We start from the raw sequence: 18,228 nt of genomic DNA, 5'->3' as shown, positions 1-18,228 counted from the left end.
TCTGGCTTCTAGGTCCTTATCATGGCACAGGGTGACCCTGTGGCCCGCTGGCAGGAGAGCAGGGGAGAAACTCTTTATCTTGGACCGCACGCACGTTTGCATGGACAGAGTAACAGAGCCCGTGTCCATTTACTTTGATTTGTGAGGAAACCCTGGGGGAACCGAGAAACTCTAGGCCCTTGCCCTCCCGGGGCCAGGTGGGAACGTTGGTGTCCTCTCCTCCAGAGGTCTGTGGGGCGGGCTCCAGAGTGGCTTCTGCTGGACTTGCGTGGACACGTGTCATCTGGCGTGCAGCTGCAGGGCCCACCCTGGTTCCTGTTCCGGGCCGGTCCTCGGCAGGGCGCTGCTCTGGAAGAGGAGAGGGCAGGGGAGCGTGGGGTGCGGCCACCATCCCTGAGCCGGGCCCGCCTTTTTACTTGCGTGTCCTTCCCGGTGCCCACTGGGTCTCGGGATGACGACCCTCCCAGAGGTCGCTGTGAGGCGTCCCCACGCTGTCCTACCCCACCTATCCTACGCCGGGGACCCGAGGAGACCACAGCCACCCCTGCGCCGTTGGGAAGACGGGACCCGCCGTCACGGGGGATGTGCTGACCCTGCTCTGCTCCTTGGTTCTGCCCTCCTCGGGCAGGGCGGGCTTCACGCCTCGTCCTCGGGGCGCCTGGCCCTCCCAGGTGAGCTGCTGGCTCTCTCGATCACCTCCATCCACCTGGAGAAGAGGCTGGGCCGTCAGAAGCTCCCAAGATGCTCGCTCGGGTTTCAGGGTGTGCCCTGGTCACACCAGTGGCCTTGTGCTCAAATAACTCCCCAGGGGTAACCCTGGGCACGGAGCGAACGGGCCAGCCAGCCCTTCTGGAGGCGGCACCCAGCCCTTCTCTCCAGGGCTCAGAGCGCCTGCCTCCGGCACCCTCTGTAACAACAGGAGACCCGCGGGGACAGCGGCCGACCGTGGCCGCCTGCCACAGGATTACCTCTCAAACGTGTACTTGCTCTCAGCCCGGAAGAAGTAGACGTGGGACTTGAACTGGAGCTTGAAGACGTGCTCCTTGTGGATGCAGTCAGCCTCCTTGGGGACGCTGACACTGTAGCCCAGCAGCGGGAGGCTGGCCAGGGGGTAGTCGTCCTGCAAGGTGGCACGTGGCTCGGCGGGTGCGCCCCCCCGACCACCGCCCAACCCGCTCTCCCTGTCGGGACTGAATGCCCCGTGAGCGCGGGCGGAGGAGCCGGGAGGCCGTGCTCTCCTGTGCCAGGAGCAGGGGCCGCTGTCTGCCAGCGCCAAGGGCACGGCCGCCTCCCCGCCCCGGCTCCGTCCAGCACCTTTACCTGATGAGTTTTGTAGAAGAACAAACAGAAGTTGGTGAAAACCACCCAGAGCTTCTGCCAGCCGTTACTGTTTTTGAATTTTCTCAGCAGATACCCTGAAAGCTGGTTCTATGGGAAAGAAAGACACCGGTACTGGTTAGGGTCCTGGGACTCTGTCCCGGAGCAGCACCTGCTACCCCGAAGCGCGCATCGGCCCCCGAGGGCTTTCTTGGCTGTGGCCTTGACTACACTTTCCTGGGCGGCAGCTTCCTTCGCCAGGGCTCTGGGTCGTCAGTCTGTTCATAGTCTGACAAGGATGTTTACAGATGTGGGGGGTGAGGTCCCAGGCGCTGAGTAGAAGGACGCGAAGTTTCTTTTCCCTGTTCATAACCTCCCCAGCCATGACCCTCATAAACCCGATGCTGTGACAGGCCACGTGGAGCCAAGTTAGCACAGTCCCAACGAGACGGCCTGGCCCTGAGCGTGGCGTCCTGACCCAGGATGGCCCCTGTGGCCAGTGGCCCCGCCTCTCCCTTGTAACCCTGACTGTGCTCACGAGGGCCCTGCAGGGACGCCGTCACCGTGCGGGCCTTCAGCCCGCACTCCTCGCACTGGGCTCGTGGGGCCTGGCGTGCTGGCGGTGCTCTGCCCTTTCTGTGGGCCCTACCTTTCGGGCCCCAGTTGACGGGGGAGCCCGGGGCTCTGACGGCTTCCTCACTTGGTTCTGCCTCAGGTACGACAGGAGCCCAAAACCCACAGCGAATGGGAGGCGGCCTGGGGGCCGAAGGGCTGGAGCGTGAAGTGGCCGCTCCGGGTGAAGGAGGTGGGAGGGGAGGCGGCAGCCCCCATGAGACCGCCCTTTCCGGAGAACCCCAGGGACGCCGTCCGCCCGGATCCTCCCACACGGAACTAATCTCGTGGGCCTGCACAAGCCCTGATGGTCACGGTCAGCCCGCAGCCTGGTGGCCCCCTGCTCTGCCCGGTCCAGCCCTCCTCCCCTGTAGCCAGCGCAAGCAGAGGGCGCTTGGGGCCGCCGTACCTCGACGGCCGCGCTCTGGTCGGCTCTGGAGACGCTGGTGTTCCGGTACCAGCACACGTGCACTGTGGTGTTGGCCCGGTGCTGGCCCTGCCCCTCCAGGGACCCGTGGACGCCATGAGTGTCTTCGGACTCTTGCTCCGGAGAGACCTCCTCAGAGGACCCTGGGGAAGGAGTCGGCCCTCTGCTCAGAGGGAAACGGGAGCACGGGGCGAGTAGGGCGGGGGTGGGGGGTGCTTTTGGTCCAGTGCTCTGGACTGGGGGACGAGGGAAGCCTGCAGCCCGGGTCAGCAATGGGCGGAGAGCAGTCACACGCGCTTCTGCCAGGAGAGCTCGTGGCCCCTCCCCGCGCCCCTCCCAACCTCTCCCCTGGTGTTCGGGGTGCCTGGACCGTTCTCTGTGGAGGGAGAGCCTGTGGGCCGGCAGGAGGCCTGTGACCGAGAAAAGGGATCTGTAGGGAAGCTTAGGTGCAGCGGGGTCCCCGAGGGGGCGTCCCGGCCGGAACTCACTGCAGGGAGGAGCGCAGAGCACGCTACCCGGCAGCACCAGGGACGGGTCACCCCCGCTCTTGGCCACGTCGATGGCAGTGTTCAGGTCACATATCCACTTCTCCTTTTCCAGGCGGGTGCTGGTGGGGGAGGGCCGAGGCTCAGCGCCCGGATCACAGGACCCAGGCCACCAGGGGCTCCCTGCTGTGCCGGCTTCTCTGACTGAAGGTCCGAGGGCCGCACCCCCCTGGGAGGTGAAGGGCCTGGAGGGGGCGCTTCTCCAGGGACACTTCATTCCCGAAACCAGAACTTTCAAGTCTCTGCCGCTGAAATACCAGACCCGTTCCTGGTTCATGATTAAGCTGCCACGGCTTCCTGGTGGGGCATTAAGTGTCCTGTGCTCTCTGACGGCAGCCGTGACGCGATGACGACGGGGTGGAAGCCCAGAGCCAGGCGCCCGCCCGGGAGGAGAAACGCCTCCCCTCTGGAAGGGGCCGGGGACCCCCGGCCCCTACAGGGCAGTGAGCCGCCTGCTCACCTTTGAGCTCAGGCCTCCTTCACACTGGGGTGATTTGGGGGAAGTGGCTCGGCCGTGGGAGCAGGTGGAGGCCGGTCCCCTCCCCGACTTGAGGGCACCTAAGTGCCACTAACCACGTGGGCTGCCCCTGGTCGAGGCAGCTCAACAGCACCGTGGCCGCTCCGTGGGGACATTCTCAAAGGTCACTCGCTTCCCACCACAGGAGAACCTGCTCTCCGGTCACATAACTGAAGCAGGGCTCAAGGGGGCACGCGCCCCACAACGACCTCGCTCGTGCCAGGGAAGCACTCCCCCGCCCCACCCCACCGCCCCGGGCCGCTGGGTGCACGGTGGAACATTCTTACCTGGCTGCTACCACGACTGTTTTCTGAGCTGCACAAATGGTGAAACAGTGTGGAACAGACCGCCCGCTCTCGCCCTCTTCTACCTGTGGCGGGAGAAGAGGCGGGCGTGTGGAGTGAGCCCGGGGCCGGCAGAGCCCGCGCCTGCAGCACAACACAGGTGCCTCGGAAGCCCTGTGCTGGGCAAATCTCTGCTGACTACCAGGGGCTACAGGGGGCATGGGGATCCCCAGGCCACGGCACCTGCCACCCAGGTGGGCGAGCTGTGGGCCGCAGGGCACCGAACTACTCACCGGTGGGTCCAGCACTATTAGCTGAAAGTCAAGCACAGGAAAAAATGTTGAGCATTTTCATTATCAAAAAGGGAAATGGACAGTTTGCTTTATAAACCTGGTACCAAAACCTGACAAAGTTAGCTTCAGAGAAAAACCTAACGGACTGCTCACGGTTCTAAGTGACTCACTGAAGTAACTCCCAAATAAAATACTATCCAATCAAACCCAAAGCACAGACAAAAAATTGCCCTGTGACCGAGGAAGGGTGCTCCCGGGATGCGACGGTGCTTTGACGCTGGGAAGCCGGCCAGCAGAGGTCTCCCTGTCGGGAGGAGGGCGGTCATTTCTGCAATGCCACATACACCTCAGCTAAAATCCAACGTGTGACTTCTGATGTCTCTCACGTGGAAACAGGAGGAAGCCGTAAACATGACACAGGTTCTCTTTCTGAAGCCAAGACCTGTCACCCTTCCCTCTGCATTCAGGATGAGGCCGGCTGTCTGTTCCCCGGGACCACCCGGTTACAGACCACCCCCGAAGAGACGGCTTCCCTGTGTGGGGGCCCATGCGATGCCAACCACCAAGCCTCACGCAGGACACAAAAGATCTGAAAGTGTGAGCAGCGGCCAGCAAGAGAAGGTCACGATGTTCGTCTCCCTGTAAGTCAGCACGTAAATGTAATGCCATTGAACTAGAAATCCCGGTGCTGTTTTTGGAAGGAATTTGTCCAAATGATTCCTCAGTTTATCTGGAAGAATTAAATACTTGAAAGTAGCAAAGAACTTTTTAAAAAGGAGGACGAATAAGGGGTGGAGCTTCCCAACACAGCAACCCCCCCACATGACAGAACAGTGTGACTGAGGCTGGCCCGGAGAAATGAGACGGGAGGCCCAGCAGGCACCCCAAGTGTGAAGGCCACAGTGTTTCCATGACGAGGGCAGCCTTGGAGGTCAGAGAGAAACAGGTTCGACAAAGGAAGCTGCGTGCAAGGGGGGACGTGGCACGTCCCCATCTGGTGGCCCGCAAGGAAACACGTTCAGGCAGTTTGTGAGGGAGACTTAAGGAAACTGAATGTATCAGAAGAACAAAAAGGCGCTGGTGTGATCTTGGCACAGGGAAGGACTTCCTGAGCCCGCACTAAGGATGGGAGCCCTGATGGAAAAGATGAACTGATCTGACTATAAAAATGTCTGAATTCCCTCCTTCAGCAAGGATTTGTTGGGACCTCTGTGCCAGGTGCCGTCCCAGGAGGAAGACACGATCACTGTCCAGTGGACTTAAAATTCTACCAGATCACACCAAACCGCAGGCGAGACAAACAGGACTTGCCAGCTGCGGAAGGGATCCGTGGCCTCCGCGAGCGGGTGGCGTCTATAAAATGCGGCACAAATGTGTACGAAGAGCCAACGGACCGACAGAGACCGTGGCAGCAGACACCCGCGTGTCTCCTCGGGGAGGCCCCAGACTCTAGGAGACACGGACTCCGTCAGCCTCCACGACCGTCCAAAAGCTGCGCCACCGGCCGGACTGCGAAGGATGAGGGGTGAGTGCCCAGTGCCCCCCGACGCCGTGGAAAGAGGCTCGGATGCACTTAGTGGGAGGCCGGGTCGTGCGTATGCTCCGGCAGTGATGTGGCGCTGATATTCGGAGCCAGAAAAACGAGCGTGCCCAAGGCTCGAACAACACGTGCCGGGCGTAGAGATGTGTAGAAAGACCAAAATCCAACGGGGTTATTTCTAATTTCGAAAAACTAAATGGAGCCAGAATGTCCAATGTCGGGAAACAGTTCAGAAAGCCAGAGTCTGGCCTCCCAGTCCACTGCCCGTCTCCATTAAATGTGCACGGAGCCCACCTATTACAAGCACGGGAGACGTTAGGGATGAAGCGCTGAGCAAGAACAAACGAGTTACAGAAGAGCTTGTAGGTGATTGCGCCGTGCCACCCACGGAAATGTTCCCGTACAGACGAAGCCTGAAGGGCACGTTGCAAAATGCCAACAGTGCGTGTTACTTGGTGGCGAAGTCATGAGAGATTTTTATATTTTCCATTTTTTTCTATAATGAAAGTATAATTAAAAAATATACACTTTAGGGGTGCCTGGGTGGCTCAGTCGGTTAAGCGTCCGACTTCAGCTCAGGTCACGATCTCGCGGTCCGTGAGTTCGAGCCCCGCGTCGGGCTCTGGGCTGATGGCTCAGAGCCTGGAGCCTGCTTCCGATTCTGTGTCTCCCTCTCTCTCTGCCCCTCCCTCATTCATGCTCTGTCTCTCTCTCTGTCTCAAAAATAAATAAATGTTAAAAAAAATTAAAAAAAATATATACACTTTAGAACAGATGGGGTCTGCTTCCAGCGAGGGCAGAGGACTGTGTTCGGACAGGCCCCGTTTTGCCGAGGGTGGGGAACACCACCAAATGTTACAGGCTCGGGTGCCCAGTGGAAGGAGGCACAGTGCCCAGGAACACGGAGGGCCGGGAAGGGGAAAACACCCTTGAAGAAGGGTGGGGAAATTGAGGCAGACCAGGCAAGTGTAGCAGAGTGGTGTCTGAGCCCCCACCCGTGGGCACCTGGACGGGAGGCTGGCGGGGCTGCAGGAGAGACGCTCACTGCAGTGTGGCCTGTTCTGGACCAACGGCACAGCTCTGTGGCAAACACCCGAACCTGGCCAGCCATCTTGACTGTTCCCAAAGACGGGGTCCAGGCTGAGTGCAGGTTTACGCTCAAGGGCGAGTGGACAGTGAGTCGATGTGTGTGCGTGAGCCTCTCTGAGACCTTCACGCAGGGTCGTCAGACCACGAACAGCACCGACCACAAAAGGTAAGGCTGGGGAACTGGGTCACGTCAAAACGAAGGGCTCGTCAGAGACCACACTGAAGTGTCTGGCTGAGCCTGTGCTGAGGGGACACAGACATGCTGACCGGTGTGTGGCGTGGACAGAGAGCACGCTGTGCAACAGGGTCACCGGCGGCCCAGGCCCGCTACGGCGGCGCACAGACGGGGTGCGACGTTTCCTGTGGCCAGGTCCTAGAACATGGAGGGAAGGCCCGAGCCCAGCCCCCAGCTACAGCCTGACGACTTGTTGGTGGTGCTGTCTTCCGGTTTTGAAGCTGTGTGCGCATGTGCACGTGTGACAGAACTAGGAACGATCAGACGACGTGAAGAGAACGGCCCATGTGAGAAGGGATGAGCACAAGAGCAGTGAAAGGGGATCGGGGTTTTTTTTTTCAAGAGCTGGGTCGGCCCCATTCCCTGAGCACCCAACTGGGGTCTCCCATTGTGCCGTCCAAGGAAGGACAGGCCCCCAGGGGAACGGCAGGTGGGCTGGAGCGTGAGGAGGGATAGTAACGACCATTGGCGCGGTGCCTGGCACTCACCAGCATGCCACGGAGAGGAAGGAGGCCCCGGATCCGGAAGTGGCTGGTACCGGTGACCCCTTTGCTTGTGTAGAGCAGCATATCTGAGAACTGAAGACGACAGGCTTTATTACGTGAAGCTTAAAAGCAAGCGACAGGTTTCAATGTCTTAATAGACCAACTTCGGCGCCTGGGGCCTTTATGTGGTTATCAAATTTGCTCAGCTTGCTGGAGATTTGGGGCAAAAAAGGAATTTTTTTTTTTCAGTCACACGATTATTTTGACGAGCTGGTAACCACATGAGGCAGCAGATCTCTTAGGCCCGCATGCCCAGTGCCCGCCAGCTGGAGGCGGTGGGGACTTCTGGCTGGTCCTCCGGTCAGGCTCAGCCAGGGTGGCTCAGGCTGGGGTCTCCTAAGTGGCAGGAGGAAGGGAGCCGATCAAGGGGACCCGCCGGGAGGGCCTCTCTGAGGCAAAGCCAGCTCTCAGCAGAACATTCCTGCAGCAACGGGAATGTGGACTTTTCTATCTTCTGGTTTTCTGATGGCCTTGCAGGCAGCTCCCAGAACACAGAATGAGGCAGGCGCCTCGCTGCGAGTGTTTTGTGCCGTCCTAGGCGGGCTCCTGTCTGACTTGGGGCTGCTTGCCTGGGCCTCAGCACTGGCTCACCGGACACAACCACACCCACCCCACCTACCAGAAAGAACATTCTCTGCTGCAGACCTTTCTTGGTGAGCTTGTGAAGGCAGCCCTCGCGGATGAACTCCTAAAAGAGAGAGATGAGGTCCTATTTGTGCCGAAGGCCACCTCTGCAGGTGGTGTGCTGGCGGGGCTGAGGGCCAGGTGATGTCACCATTTATACTTCTCTGAGCCCGTCTGGATAAGCCACTCACAGGCCCCCGTCCGACCCTTCGACAGTGCCCTCCTACCCAGGACGCTCCATGCTTTTCCGACCTCTTCCCTTCCCCTCCCCCCTCCCTCGCCTGCCTCCCTTGGCATCCAAGTCGGTCCCCAGACTGTCTGCTGAACACCTGCAGCCCCGTCTCGCCACCGGCCAGCTATGCCGAGAGCCTTCATGGAATGCAAAGGGCACTGTTCTTGTTGAGGGGAAGCTTCTGGAAGGTTCAGACACAGAGATACTGGAGTTCAGCTTTGAGGAAAAAGTCGGCCAGAGCAGCCTGAGAATGGGAGGGAGGAAGGGACAGCTGGTTCCCACCAAATGTTCACAGGTAATTAGTGTCAGCTGCCACCTGGGCACTGGCATTTGGAGAAATGATTCCCCAAACCACGCAGGCTTTTCCACCCCAAAGGAATAAGGCCCTGGTGGGAGCCGCCCACACTCGTCCTGGGCTGTCCCTCCACCGAGGAGGAGAGGGTGCGGCCTCTGCCGCCAGGGCCTGATGGCACCACCAGGACCCGGGCACACCCTCACACTTCCCCACCTGCCCCGGAAGCAGCACTTCCCAGGCCCTCGGGCGTCCACACAGGCCTGACTGCCCACACCAATGGCGGGAAGGGTCAGTCCTGGTAATTCCGAAGAATTCCGGTTTGGACAATTTCCAGACATTCTGCTGCCATCTGTCATTCCTTTCAGAGAAGCAGGAGCGTGAGCTTCACACCCTGAGCACTCGCCAGAGACCCCGGCCCTCGAATGGACCAAGTGAGGGCGTAAAACGGAGGACTTCGCGGAACCCCTGCGGACCCACCTGCCCAGCCGCACGCACTCTTCTCACTCTTCTTCGGCTGAGGGTGAGCGGGGAGCCCAGCCCCTTCCTGCGGCCCCCAGTCCTGTTTGCAGGGCTCCTCCCTTCACACAGCCGGCTCCTCCCCCTCTGCCCCGGGGAGCCGCAGGGCAGCAGCCCCTTCTCCCGGGAGTGTGTCCCAGGTCCGTGGCTGCCCTTCCCTCAAACACTGCCTGCGGCGCTGCAGGCTCGCCCCGGGTGGCACTTGCGTCCTGCCTCTTCGACAGGGCCCTGCTGGCCCTCTGGTACCTCATTATCAACTTTCTTCCTAGTTAATAACCCTGGCTCTTAAACTCCTCTGCTCACATCTCTCGTGTGGCTTCTGTCTCTGACATGAGCATTTAAGCAAGCAGGGAGACCAGGAGCCCTGAGTCATGAAGACGTTAGAGGTTTGGGCTAAAAACAACTATGGCAGCAAGTGTTGGCAGACCAGCCACTTCATGCCAGGTGCTGAGCCAAGCAGCTGCCATCAGTCCCCTGTGGCCCCAGACGTGGAGCAACTTGCCGGGCCACACAGAGACCCCGCCCGGTTTTCCAGTCCCTGTAGTGACGGTCCCCTGGGCCACCACTGATAACCCATTGAGTGGAGCACCGAGAGAAACAGCCTGTATTGAGAGCCCTACTGACCTCCAGGAGCTCACAGCCAGCCGCAACCCTCAGCCACGTGGCAAGGAGAGAAAGGACACAGAGCTGTCTGGGTACCAACCAAAGCCCTGACTCCAGGAGGTCAGAACCTTCCTGTACATAAAAAAATTTTTAATGTTTTATTTACTTTTGAGAAAGAGAGAGAGAGAAACAGTGCTCGAGCAGGGGAGGGGCCGAGAGAGGGGGAGACACAGAATCCGAAGCAGGCTCCAAGCTCTGAGCTGTCAGCACAGAACCTGATGCGGGGCTCGAACTCAGGAACCGCGAGATCATGACCTGAGCCAAAGTTGGACGCTCAACAGACTGACCCACCCAGGCTCCCCCTTCCTATACATTTTAGTGTAGCTCATTTCTTTTCTTTGTGATCCCACATTCTCCATACCTTCTAACAAGGCGAACACGGACACATGACTTACACACCACAATCTAATTTGTGTTAAGATGAGAAACATCCCCCATGCAACCCTTAAAAAGGTCTTCTTAGGTTGACAGTACTAAGTTCAAAGCAAAAAGCATTAGTGGCGAAGCAAGGAGCAAGCAGCCAGGAGACATGTAGACCCATGGAAGGGAACTAGGGTTCAAAAAGAAACCTGCATATCTGTGTCTATGGACAGTTCAACAAATGGTGCTGGGAACACTAGATGTCCACGTGGGAAAGAATGGAGTGGGACCCCTACCTCACACCACACATAAAAATGAACTAAAAATGGATCAAATCTAAATATAAGAGCTGAGGGGAGCCTGGGTAGCTCAGTTGGTTGAGCGTCTGACTTTGGCTCAGGACATGATCTCACTGTTCGTGAGTTGGAGCCCACATCGGGCCATCTGCTGTCAACATGGAGTCCACTTTGGATCCTCTGTCTGTAACCTCCCCTGCTCATGCACTCTCTCAAAAATAAATAAACATTAACAAATATAAGAGCTGAAACACAGAAAGCTTCTAGAAGAAAACACAGATGTATATTTTCACACTGTGGACTGGGCAGTGATGTCTCAGCTGTGACACCTAAAGCACGAGCAACCCAAGAGAGAATAGGTAAATTGGATTTCGTGAAAATCAAAAATCTCTGGGGGCGCCTGGGTAGCTCAGTCGGTTAAGCATCCAACTCCCACTCAGGTCGTGATCTCACAGTCCGTGAGTTCGAGCCCTGTGTCGGGCTCTGTGCTGACAGCTTGGAGCTTGGAGCCCCATTTGGATTCTGTGTCTCCCTCTCTCTGCCCCTCCCCCACTCACAGTCACTCTCTCTCAAAAGTAAATAAACATTAAAAAACATTTTAAAAAAATAAATAAAAAAATTTAAGAAATCCCTAAAAACAAAACCCAACACCTTCTGTGTTGTGATACCATCGAGAAAGTGAAAAAACACCCCACAAAATGGGAGGGCATATTTGCAAATCCTATTCTGGTAAGTGTCTGGTATCCAGAACAGATAAAGAATCTCACAACTCAACAGCCAAAAGACGACCCGGGTGGAGAAAAGGATCCGAAGTGGCATTTCACCAAAGAAGGCACACAAATGGCCGACAAACACACAACAAAAACCTTGGCATCCGCTGTGTGAGAAACGCAAATCGTGACCCCGGTGAGACACCCTGTGTAGCAGCCCGATGCCTAGACTCACAGGGACAAGGTACAGAGAAACCGGAATCCCAACACACCCCTGGTGGGAACGTAAAGCTGTCCGGTAACTCTGAAAGACTTTGGAAAACTGGCAGTTTCTCAAAAGGTTAAACCCAGTTCCCATACAACCCAGCAGTTCCACCCCTAAGTGTCTACCCAGGAGAACTGGAAACGTGTTCACAGATGGACCTGTGTGGCAGGGACAGACGTTCACAGCAGCGTTGCTCACGGTCCCCGTTAGGGGGAGCAGCCCAAGAGTCCACCAGCAGATGAACGGATACAGAGAGCATGCTGTATGCAGAGAACAGAATTTACAGCCACAAAAGTGAGTGAGGCCCTGACGTGCTACAACATGAACCCGGAAGCATGACGCTCAGTGAAAGAAGCCAGACGCAAAGGCCACACAGTGATTCCACTTAGAGGAAACGTCCAGAAGAGGCAAATGCACGGAAAGTGGATTAGTAGCTGCCGTGGATTGGGGACGGGGGAGGGGAGTGGCTAACAGGTGCGGGGTTTCTTTCACGGGGGATGAAAATGTTCTAGAATTAGCGATGCTGATTGCACAACCTTGTGGACACCCTAAAGACCACTGGACTGTACACTTTGGAAAGATGAATTCTGCAGTATGTGACCCAGGTCTCAATTACACGCAATGAAGTGAAAAAGAACAAGGCTGGAGGCATCACAATCCCAGATGTCAAGACGTACCACAAAGAGGGAGTCATCAAAACAGTGTGGTACCGGCACAAACACAGACACATAGAGCAGTGGAGCAGAATAGAGCCCAGAGATAAACCCATGATCATATGGCCATTAACCTTTGACAAAAGGTGCAAGGATATACAGTGGGGAAAAGACGGTCTCTTCAACAAACAGTGCCGGGAAAACTGGACTACTTTCTCACACCATACACAAAAATAAGTTTGAAATGGACTAAAGACCTAAATGTGAGGCCTGAAACCATAAAAATCCTAGAAGAGGTAACTTCAGAATAATTTCTCTGACATGGGCCTTAGCAACATCTTTCTAGATATCTCTCTTGAGACAAGGGAAACATAAGCAAAACTAAACTATTAGGACTACGTCAAAATAAGTTTTTGCATAGCAAAGGAAACAGCAAAACAAAAAGGCAATCTACTGAATGGGAGAACATATTTGCAAATGACATATCTGAGAAAGGATTAGTATCGAAAATGTATAAAAACTTACACAACTCAATATGAAAAAATAATCCAAGGTATGAACAGAAATTTCTCCAAAGACATCCTCATGGCCAACAGACACATGAAAAGATGCTCAATGTCACTCATCACTAGGGAAGTGCAAATGGAAACCACAAGATACTACCTCACACCTGTTGGAATGACTTAAAAACACAAGAAACAATAGGTGTTGATGAGGATGTGGAGAAACGGGAACCCTCGTGCACTGCTGGTGGGAGTGCAAACTGGTGCAGCCACTCTGGAGAACAGTGTGGAGGTTCCTCAAAAAATTAAAAATAGAACTCCCCTACGACCCAGTAATTCCACTATGGTTATTTACCCAAAGAATATGGAAACACTATTTGAAAAGATATCCGCACTTCTAAGTTCACTACCGCATCATCTACAATAGCCCAGATATAAAAGCAACCCAAGTCCACTGACTGATGAATGGATAAAGAAGACGTGGTGTATAGATAAGATGGGGTATTACTCAGCCATAAAAAAGAATGAAATCTTGCCATTTGCAAACACGTGGATGGATCTAGAGAATATCATGCTAAGCGAAAGAAGTCAGAGAATGATAAATACCATATGATCTCACTCGTACGTAGAATTTAAGAAACAAATGAAAAAAAAAGGAGACAACCCCCGCCCCCCCCCCCCCCCCCCCGGCAAAGACTCTTACCTATAGAGAACACACTGGTAGTTCCCAGAGGGGAGGTGGGTGGGCAGACGGGTAAAACAGGTGAGGGGGATTGAGAGCCCACTCACCGTGAGGAGCACAGAACCATCACTGTATTGCACACGCGAAGCTAACACAACAATGTATTGTGAACTACACTGGCTAAAAACCAAACAATTAGGTGACCATCTCAAAAAACTTCCTCGAAGTCACTCACCCTGCCGGGAGTGATGAGATTCTCTATGCCGATCAAGTCCCGCTGCAGCTCTGTCAGCTTCTGGAGGTTTTCCAGCCGGGCAAGGCTGTGCTGGAGTGTGGAGGTCACCTCTGTGATGGCCTGGAGGGCATCTGTGAGGAGAGACCCCTTAGTACAGGCACCGGGGAAGGTGGGCATGGAAGGAACCCTCCACCCACACCTCTGCAACAGGAACTGGCATTTTCAAAGGCAGTTTTAACCCAAGGAACATTCTACTCCCGACTCCTCACGGGACTGCCGTCCATGGTTTGCAGCTGCCAGGGACAGCACGTGGGGGTCCCTGCAGATGCCTCGAAATTTGGACCTGTTCCGTCCAAACCACTGACTAGCTAACGCTCCGGCTTGGAAAACAGGAAGATGGTCTTTGTGAATAATTGCCGTTCTGGGCACAGCCGCATTTGTTTTTTACGGAGAACTAGCTACTGTAGTCGGAAGGTGAATAATTCGCATCTTCACAACCTTTGTCCTTTTTCTCCTTCAATCGAGAAACACATGCCAATCTTGTAGTTCCAGCACAGATATGAAGGTTCATCACCAGGACGGGAAACTCATTCGGACAAAGCACAAAAGCAGCCACGGAGGGTGGCCTTCACCACGCAGCCCTGAGCAGGCCACACCGGGAGCAGCCGCTTGGCCAGAGCAGAGTGGCCACATTTTGTTTCCTTTTGGGGACGGCTCAGAGAAGCTTCCACCCTCCCGCCAGAACCTCCGCTGACAGCCTGGCCACTGCCTGGTGCGCCCAAGAGGCACAGCGGGAGCTGTCTGCACCCTCAGCTCCGCCCCTGCAGGTCGGTTGCTCCCAGCGGGGTGCCCACCCCTGCCTCACAGCTTTAAGAGGATCAAATCGGATAAGAAAGCACGCGCTTTGATGAGCCACTCCTCCGGAGGAACCGCTGGGAGAGCCCCAGGGACGGTGCACGCCCCTGAGCGCCTGCTGCATCCGGCCTTGCTGTGCTGCAGGGCTCCCGTTGAGTCTGGACGCGGGGGCACACGGATGCTTGCTTTGCTCTGTCGGTGCACCGCGGGCTGCCTCGCCGGTGTCCCTCGCTCTCAGACGCCTTGTGTGCATGGAGCACAGGGCCGGAACGTGGGCTCGCACTGCACCTTTGTTGGCTGTGGAAGCTGGGGACACGTGTCTGACCTACTGCCAAACTGATGTCCCCAGGCCCACCTGTGCCTGAGTCTCCACAGAATCACAGTGATGTCGAGGGATCAGACACACACGAGTGGCCCCGAGCCAGTGCCAGGCAGCGCCCTCAGGAAACCCTTACTGAACGAAAGATAAAATAACAACACAAGGGGCTCCCGGGTGGCTCGGTCGGTTAAACGCCTGACATCAGCTCAGGTCATGATCTCGCGGTCTGTGAGTTCGAGCCCCGCGTCGGGCTCTGTGCCGACAGCTCGGAGCCTGGAGCCTGCTTTGCATTCTGTGCCCCCCTGTCTCTGATCCTCTCCTGCTCACACTCTGTGTGTGTCTCTCTCTCTCTCAAAAATAAATAAACATTAACAAAATAAAAATAAAAAAACACAACGCGAGCCTCAACCTAAAGGGATCCCCTTTTGCCCAACAGGTTCGAGGAAGCCCTGCAGGTCGGGGAACAGGTGGGAAGGGGCCCTGACCGCTGCTGTCAGCTAAGCATGTGTTTCGTCCATGGCTTTCCCAGTGCTCCAGAGATGGCCAGGCTCTGAGGCAAACCCATCCAGGCTGTCGGGTTATCAACACTGTGTCATGTTAACAATTTACACAGCACGTTCAGACACGCAACCTTGCTGGGTTTTTGCATCAGCAAAACCCCAGCCCTCTCGTGCATCAGCCCGGGGATGGGTTCCACCAAGTGGGAAGCCGGTGGTAGTGAGCGGGCCCCACCCCCTCCGCTTGCACTGGCCTCCCTGCCGTGTCCTGGAGCCCGGGCCTCCGCTGCCGGCACCGCCCACCCCACGGCCAACGGACTTTTATAAACGCTCCGTACTTGTATCGCCCTAAATGTGCTTGCGAGGGTTTCCCACAATTTTGTCCTTTTATCGAGCAGAAAGCCCTTGCTTTTGGAATGAAGAGGAAGGGAGATGTCAGTGTCCTATGACACATTAGAAAGTATCTTATTTACTCCCTTCGGGACTAGGTGGGGACCAGCTAAATAATCTTTCATCTTCCAATGACGGTAGGGGACTCGCACAAAGGCTGGCACCAGAAGCGCACAACTAGAGGTCGTCTGTAGGCTTAAAAGCTCTGGGTTTATGCTCCTTTGTCCCCTTAACACAAATAAAAATGACCAAGCTCATTAATATCAGAAGCTTCTGATGGGCCATGCTGGCTCAAATGCTTGACTTTTAGAGCCAAGGCTTCAAGGCCAGAAAGGGTCAGCTTTCTGCTGCTCTCTACCGGCAGTGGACTTGGGTGGGTGGGGGGGGATCCCCCCACAGCAGAAGGCCACTGTGACTTTGCGAGGCGATCGGAGTCCTTCCCTACACTGCGCAGACGTGCAGAGAAGATCCCTGCCCTGGAGTGGCAGAGCTAAAGGACAGGCACCCACCTCTCCGGCAGCTGCGGCCAGACCAGCCCTCCCAGGGGGGAAGCCACGCGCTCCCCAGTTCCCAGTAAGAAAGCCAGCATGCTGCCCTGTAGCCGGGCCTCTGGCACCCATCCACACCGGCTCTGGGCCACACCGGCTCCCGCCTGTCCGGCCCACACTCACCACGGCAGTCCGCGTAGTCATGGTGCCCGGGCTCATAGCGGCCGCACAGCCGGCTCAGCAGCAGGCGGTAGTGCACCAGCCGCTGGATGGGCTTCAGCAGGAACGCATTCAGGGGCAAGTAGCAGACTTTCTGGAGCTCAAACTCTTTGTACACCGTCTCCAGCTTCTTAAAGCGTTTGGTGGCCTTTTCCAGTTCCGTCAGGACTTCATCGTGCCTTTGGAAGTAGCTGGTGAACTCCTGTTGGGGCATAAAAGGGAGGGCCTTAGGTTAGGAGGGCGGGAGAGGGGGGCCCGCGTGGACAGCCTGGTCAGCCGGAAATCTCAGTGGGGCAAGACAGAAAAGAACGGCCGGTGCGCGTGCGACCAGACGGCACTCAGACGGGAGTGTGGTGAGGGGACACGGGGTGTTAGCCCCACTTTACAGAGGAAGGGCTGGGGCTGAGAGGGCCGTAACCTGCGTCACACGACACAGTGGTGCTGGGCGGCAGGGAAACAGACCAGGCCCCCTCTGCCCTCAGCCCCGCAGAGGCCGTAGGTCCCAGCCACGCGCAGAGCAGAGCGGGTGTTCGAGCCACTTGTTGGAGTGGGAATGATCACTCCTAATATTCTTACAGCACAAATCAAAGCACACGTGTATGGATTCTGAGTATTATACAGATAATCCCAGCCAGTCCCTCTCTACCTTCTAGAAGGTTTCAATGTTAAATCAGTTCGTTTTACTAATGTTACACATAACGTCTGTGGTACGATAACCTCGAGCAGATTCGTGTGTGTTTTGATTTTAAATTTGCGCGAGTGCTTTTGGGATAGAAATGACGGATTTGCTACCTGGCTCAGAAAACCAAACAAGTCTCAGGGTAAGAGAAGGGGCTCCGAGCAGGGCGCTCTGAAGACAGAACTGAGGGGTCTGTGGGCCCCCCAGGCTTCTAGGAGTGGGGCCTACGATATGTCAGGAGTCTGGCTGGACTGGCTGGAAGGCAGGACGGGCCTGGGATGGAGGCGGCGGCCAGCCCGGCGAGAGGCCATGAGGGCTCGGAAGCCCAGAGCAGTACCAGTGGGTTTGAGTCCCCGGGCAGGACGCTGCAGGGCTGCTCCACGATGAGCATGTGGGTGGGGCACCTGCCCCAGGTGTGTTTAGCCAGAGTGAGACCCCTGAACAGCGAAAGCACGGCTGGCCCCCCTGTTTTCCACACCGGTGACAACTGGTCCTGATGAGAAGACGTGCTGCTTCTGCCATGTCGCTGACCTCGGCTCCCCAGAGTCGCTCGGTACTTTCCGTGGCACATTCCCCTCAGGGAGCTCTAACACGTCTGAGGGAAAAAACCTGAACTATAAGCCAGCAGACCTGTGTGCAAAGACCCACTGCCAGCCTAGACACGTCCTGCACATCCTACTGCAGCTGGTGAGCTCAGCAAGGACAGCGACAACTATACGGGTCAACTGTGGATCATGGATCAGCAGGCATCGGGAGCGCCAGCCCTCAGCACGCTATTCCCTCTCATGCTGTCCCGAGGGAACACTGCTCTAAGGGAAATGCTGTCCTTAGGGGAAGGGTGTCTGAGGAGAATGATGTCCTGATGCCCTGAAGAGGAAACTGCACTAAGGGGACCCTGTCTTTAGGGTCTGCAGCCTTTTTTCAAAAAAATTTTTAGGGGCACCCGGGTGGCTCAGTTGGTTGAGCGTCTTTCATTCAGGTCATGATCTCGCGGTTCGTGAGTTCAAGCCCCGTGTCAGGCTCTGTGCTGACAGCTTGGAGTCTGCAGCCTGCTTCTGTGTCTCCCTCTCTGTCTCTCTGCCCCTCCCCACTCGTGCTTGCTCTCTCTTTCTCTCTCTCAAAAATAAACATTAAAAAAAAACTTTAAAAAAATGAAGTAAAAAAAAATTTTAAGTGTATTTATTTTGAGAGAGACAGAAACAGTGCGAGTGGGGGAGGGACAGAGAGGGACCGAATCCCAAGAAGGCTTTGTGCTGCCAGCACAGAGCCTGACCCGGTGCTCGAACTCATGAAACCTCAAGATCATGACCTGAGCTGAAACCAAGAGTTGACTTATAACTGAC

At 56.1% G+C, this 18,228-nt stretch overlaps 1 protein-coding gene across 7 annotated transcripts in view; it reads right to left on the bottom strand.

Moving 5' to 3' along the window:
• Positions 1-91: 91 nt before the first annotated feature.
• The window catches only part of FARP2 (FERM, ARH/RhoGEF and pleckstrin domain protein 2), a 108,216-nt gene continuing 90,079 nt past the window's right edge, over positions 92-18,228 (bottom strand). For 3 of the 7 annotated variants that reach the window (XM_043578429.1, XM_043578430.1, XM_043578434.1), the window contains 11 exons: positions 16,171-16,408; positions 13,439-13,569; positions 8,024-8,092; positions 7,348-7,437; positions 3,706-4,016; positions 2,845-2,963; positions 2,339-2,499; positions 1,321-1,428; positions 969-1,120; positions 643-706; positions 92-348 (listed from right to left, as the gene is read on the bottom strand). In XM_043578429.1, the coding sequence (XP_043434364.1) occupies positions 280-348; positions 643-706; positions 969-1,120; positions 1,321-1,428; positions 2,339-2,499; positions 2,845-2,963; positions 3,706-4,016; positions 7,348-7,437; positions 8,024-8,092; positions 13,439-13,569; positions 16,171-16,408 (1,512 nt within the window). In that variant the 3' untranslated portion in view covers positions 92-279. Of the gene's footprint in view, positions 349-592; positions 707-968; positions 1,121-1,320; positions 1,650-2,338; positions 2,500-2,844; positions 2,964-3,705; positions 4,017-7,347; positions 7,438-8,023; positions 8,093-13,438; positions 13,570-16,170; positions 16,409-18,228 lie in introns of those variants that run through there. The other 4 variants (XM_043578431.1, XM_043578432.1, XM_043578433.1 and 1 more) reach the window with 4 other exon arrangements.

This window comes from Prionailurus bengalensis, chromosome C1 (genome assembly GCF_016509475.1).
Source record: "Prionailurus bengalensis isolate Pbe53 chromosome C1, Fcat_Pben_1.1_paternal_pri, whole genome shotgun sequence".
NCBI classification, from domain to species: Eukaryota; Metazoa; Chordata; class Mammalia; order Carnivora; family Felidae; genus Prionailurus; species Prionailurus bengalensis.
The sequence above is the reverse complement of the archived record's forward strand: the minus strand, read 5'-3'. Positions and strand labels throughout refer to the sequence as shown.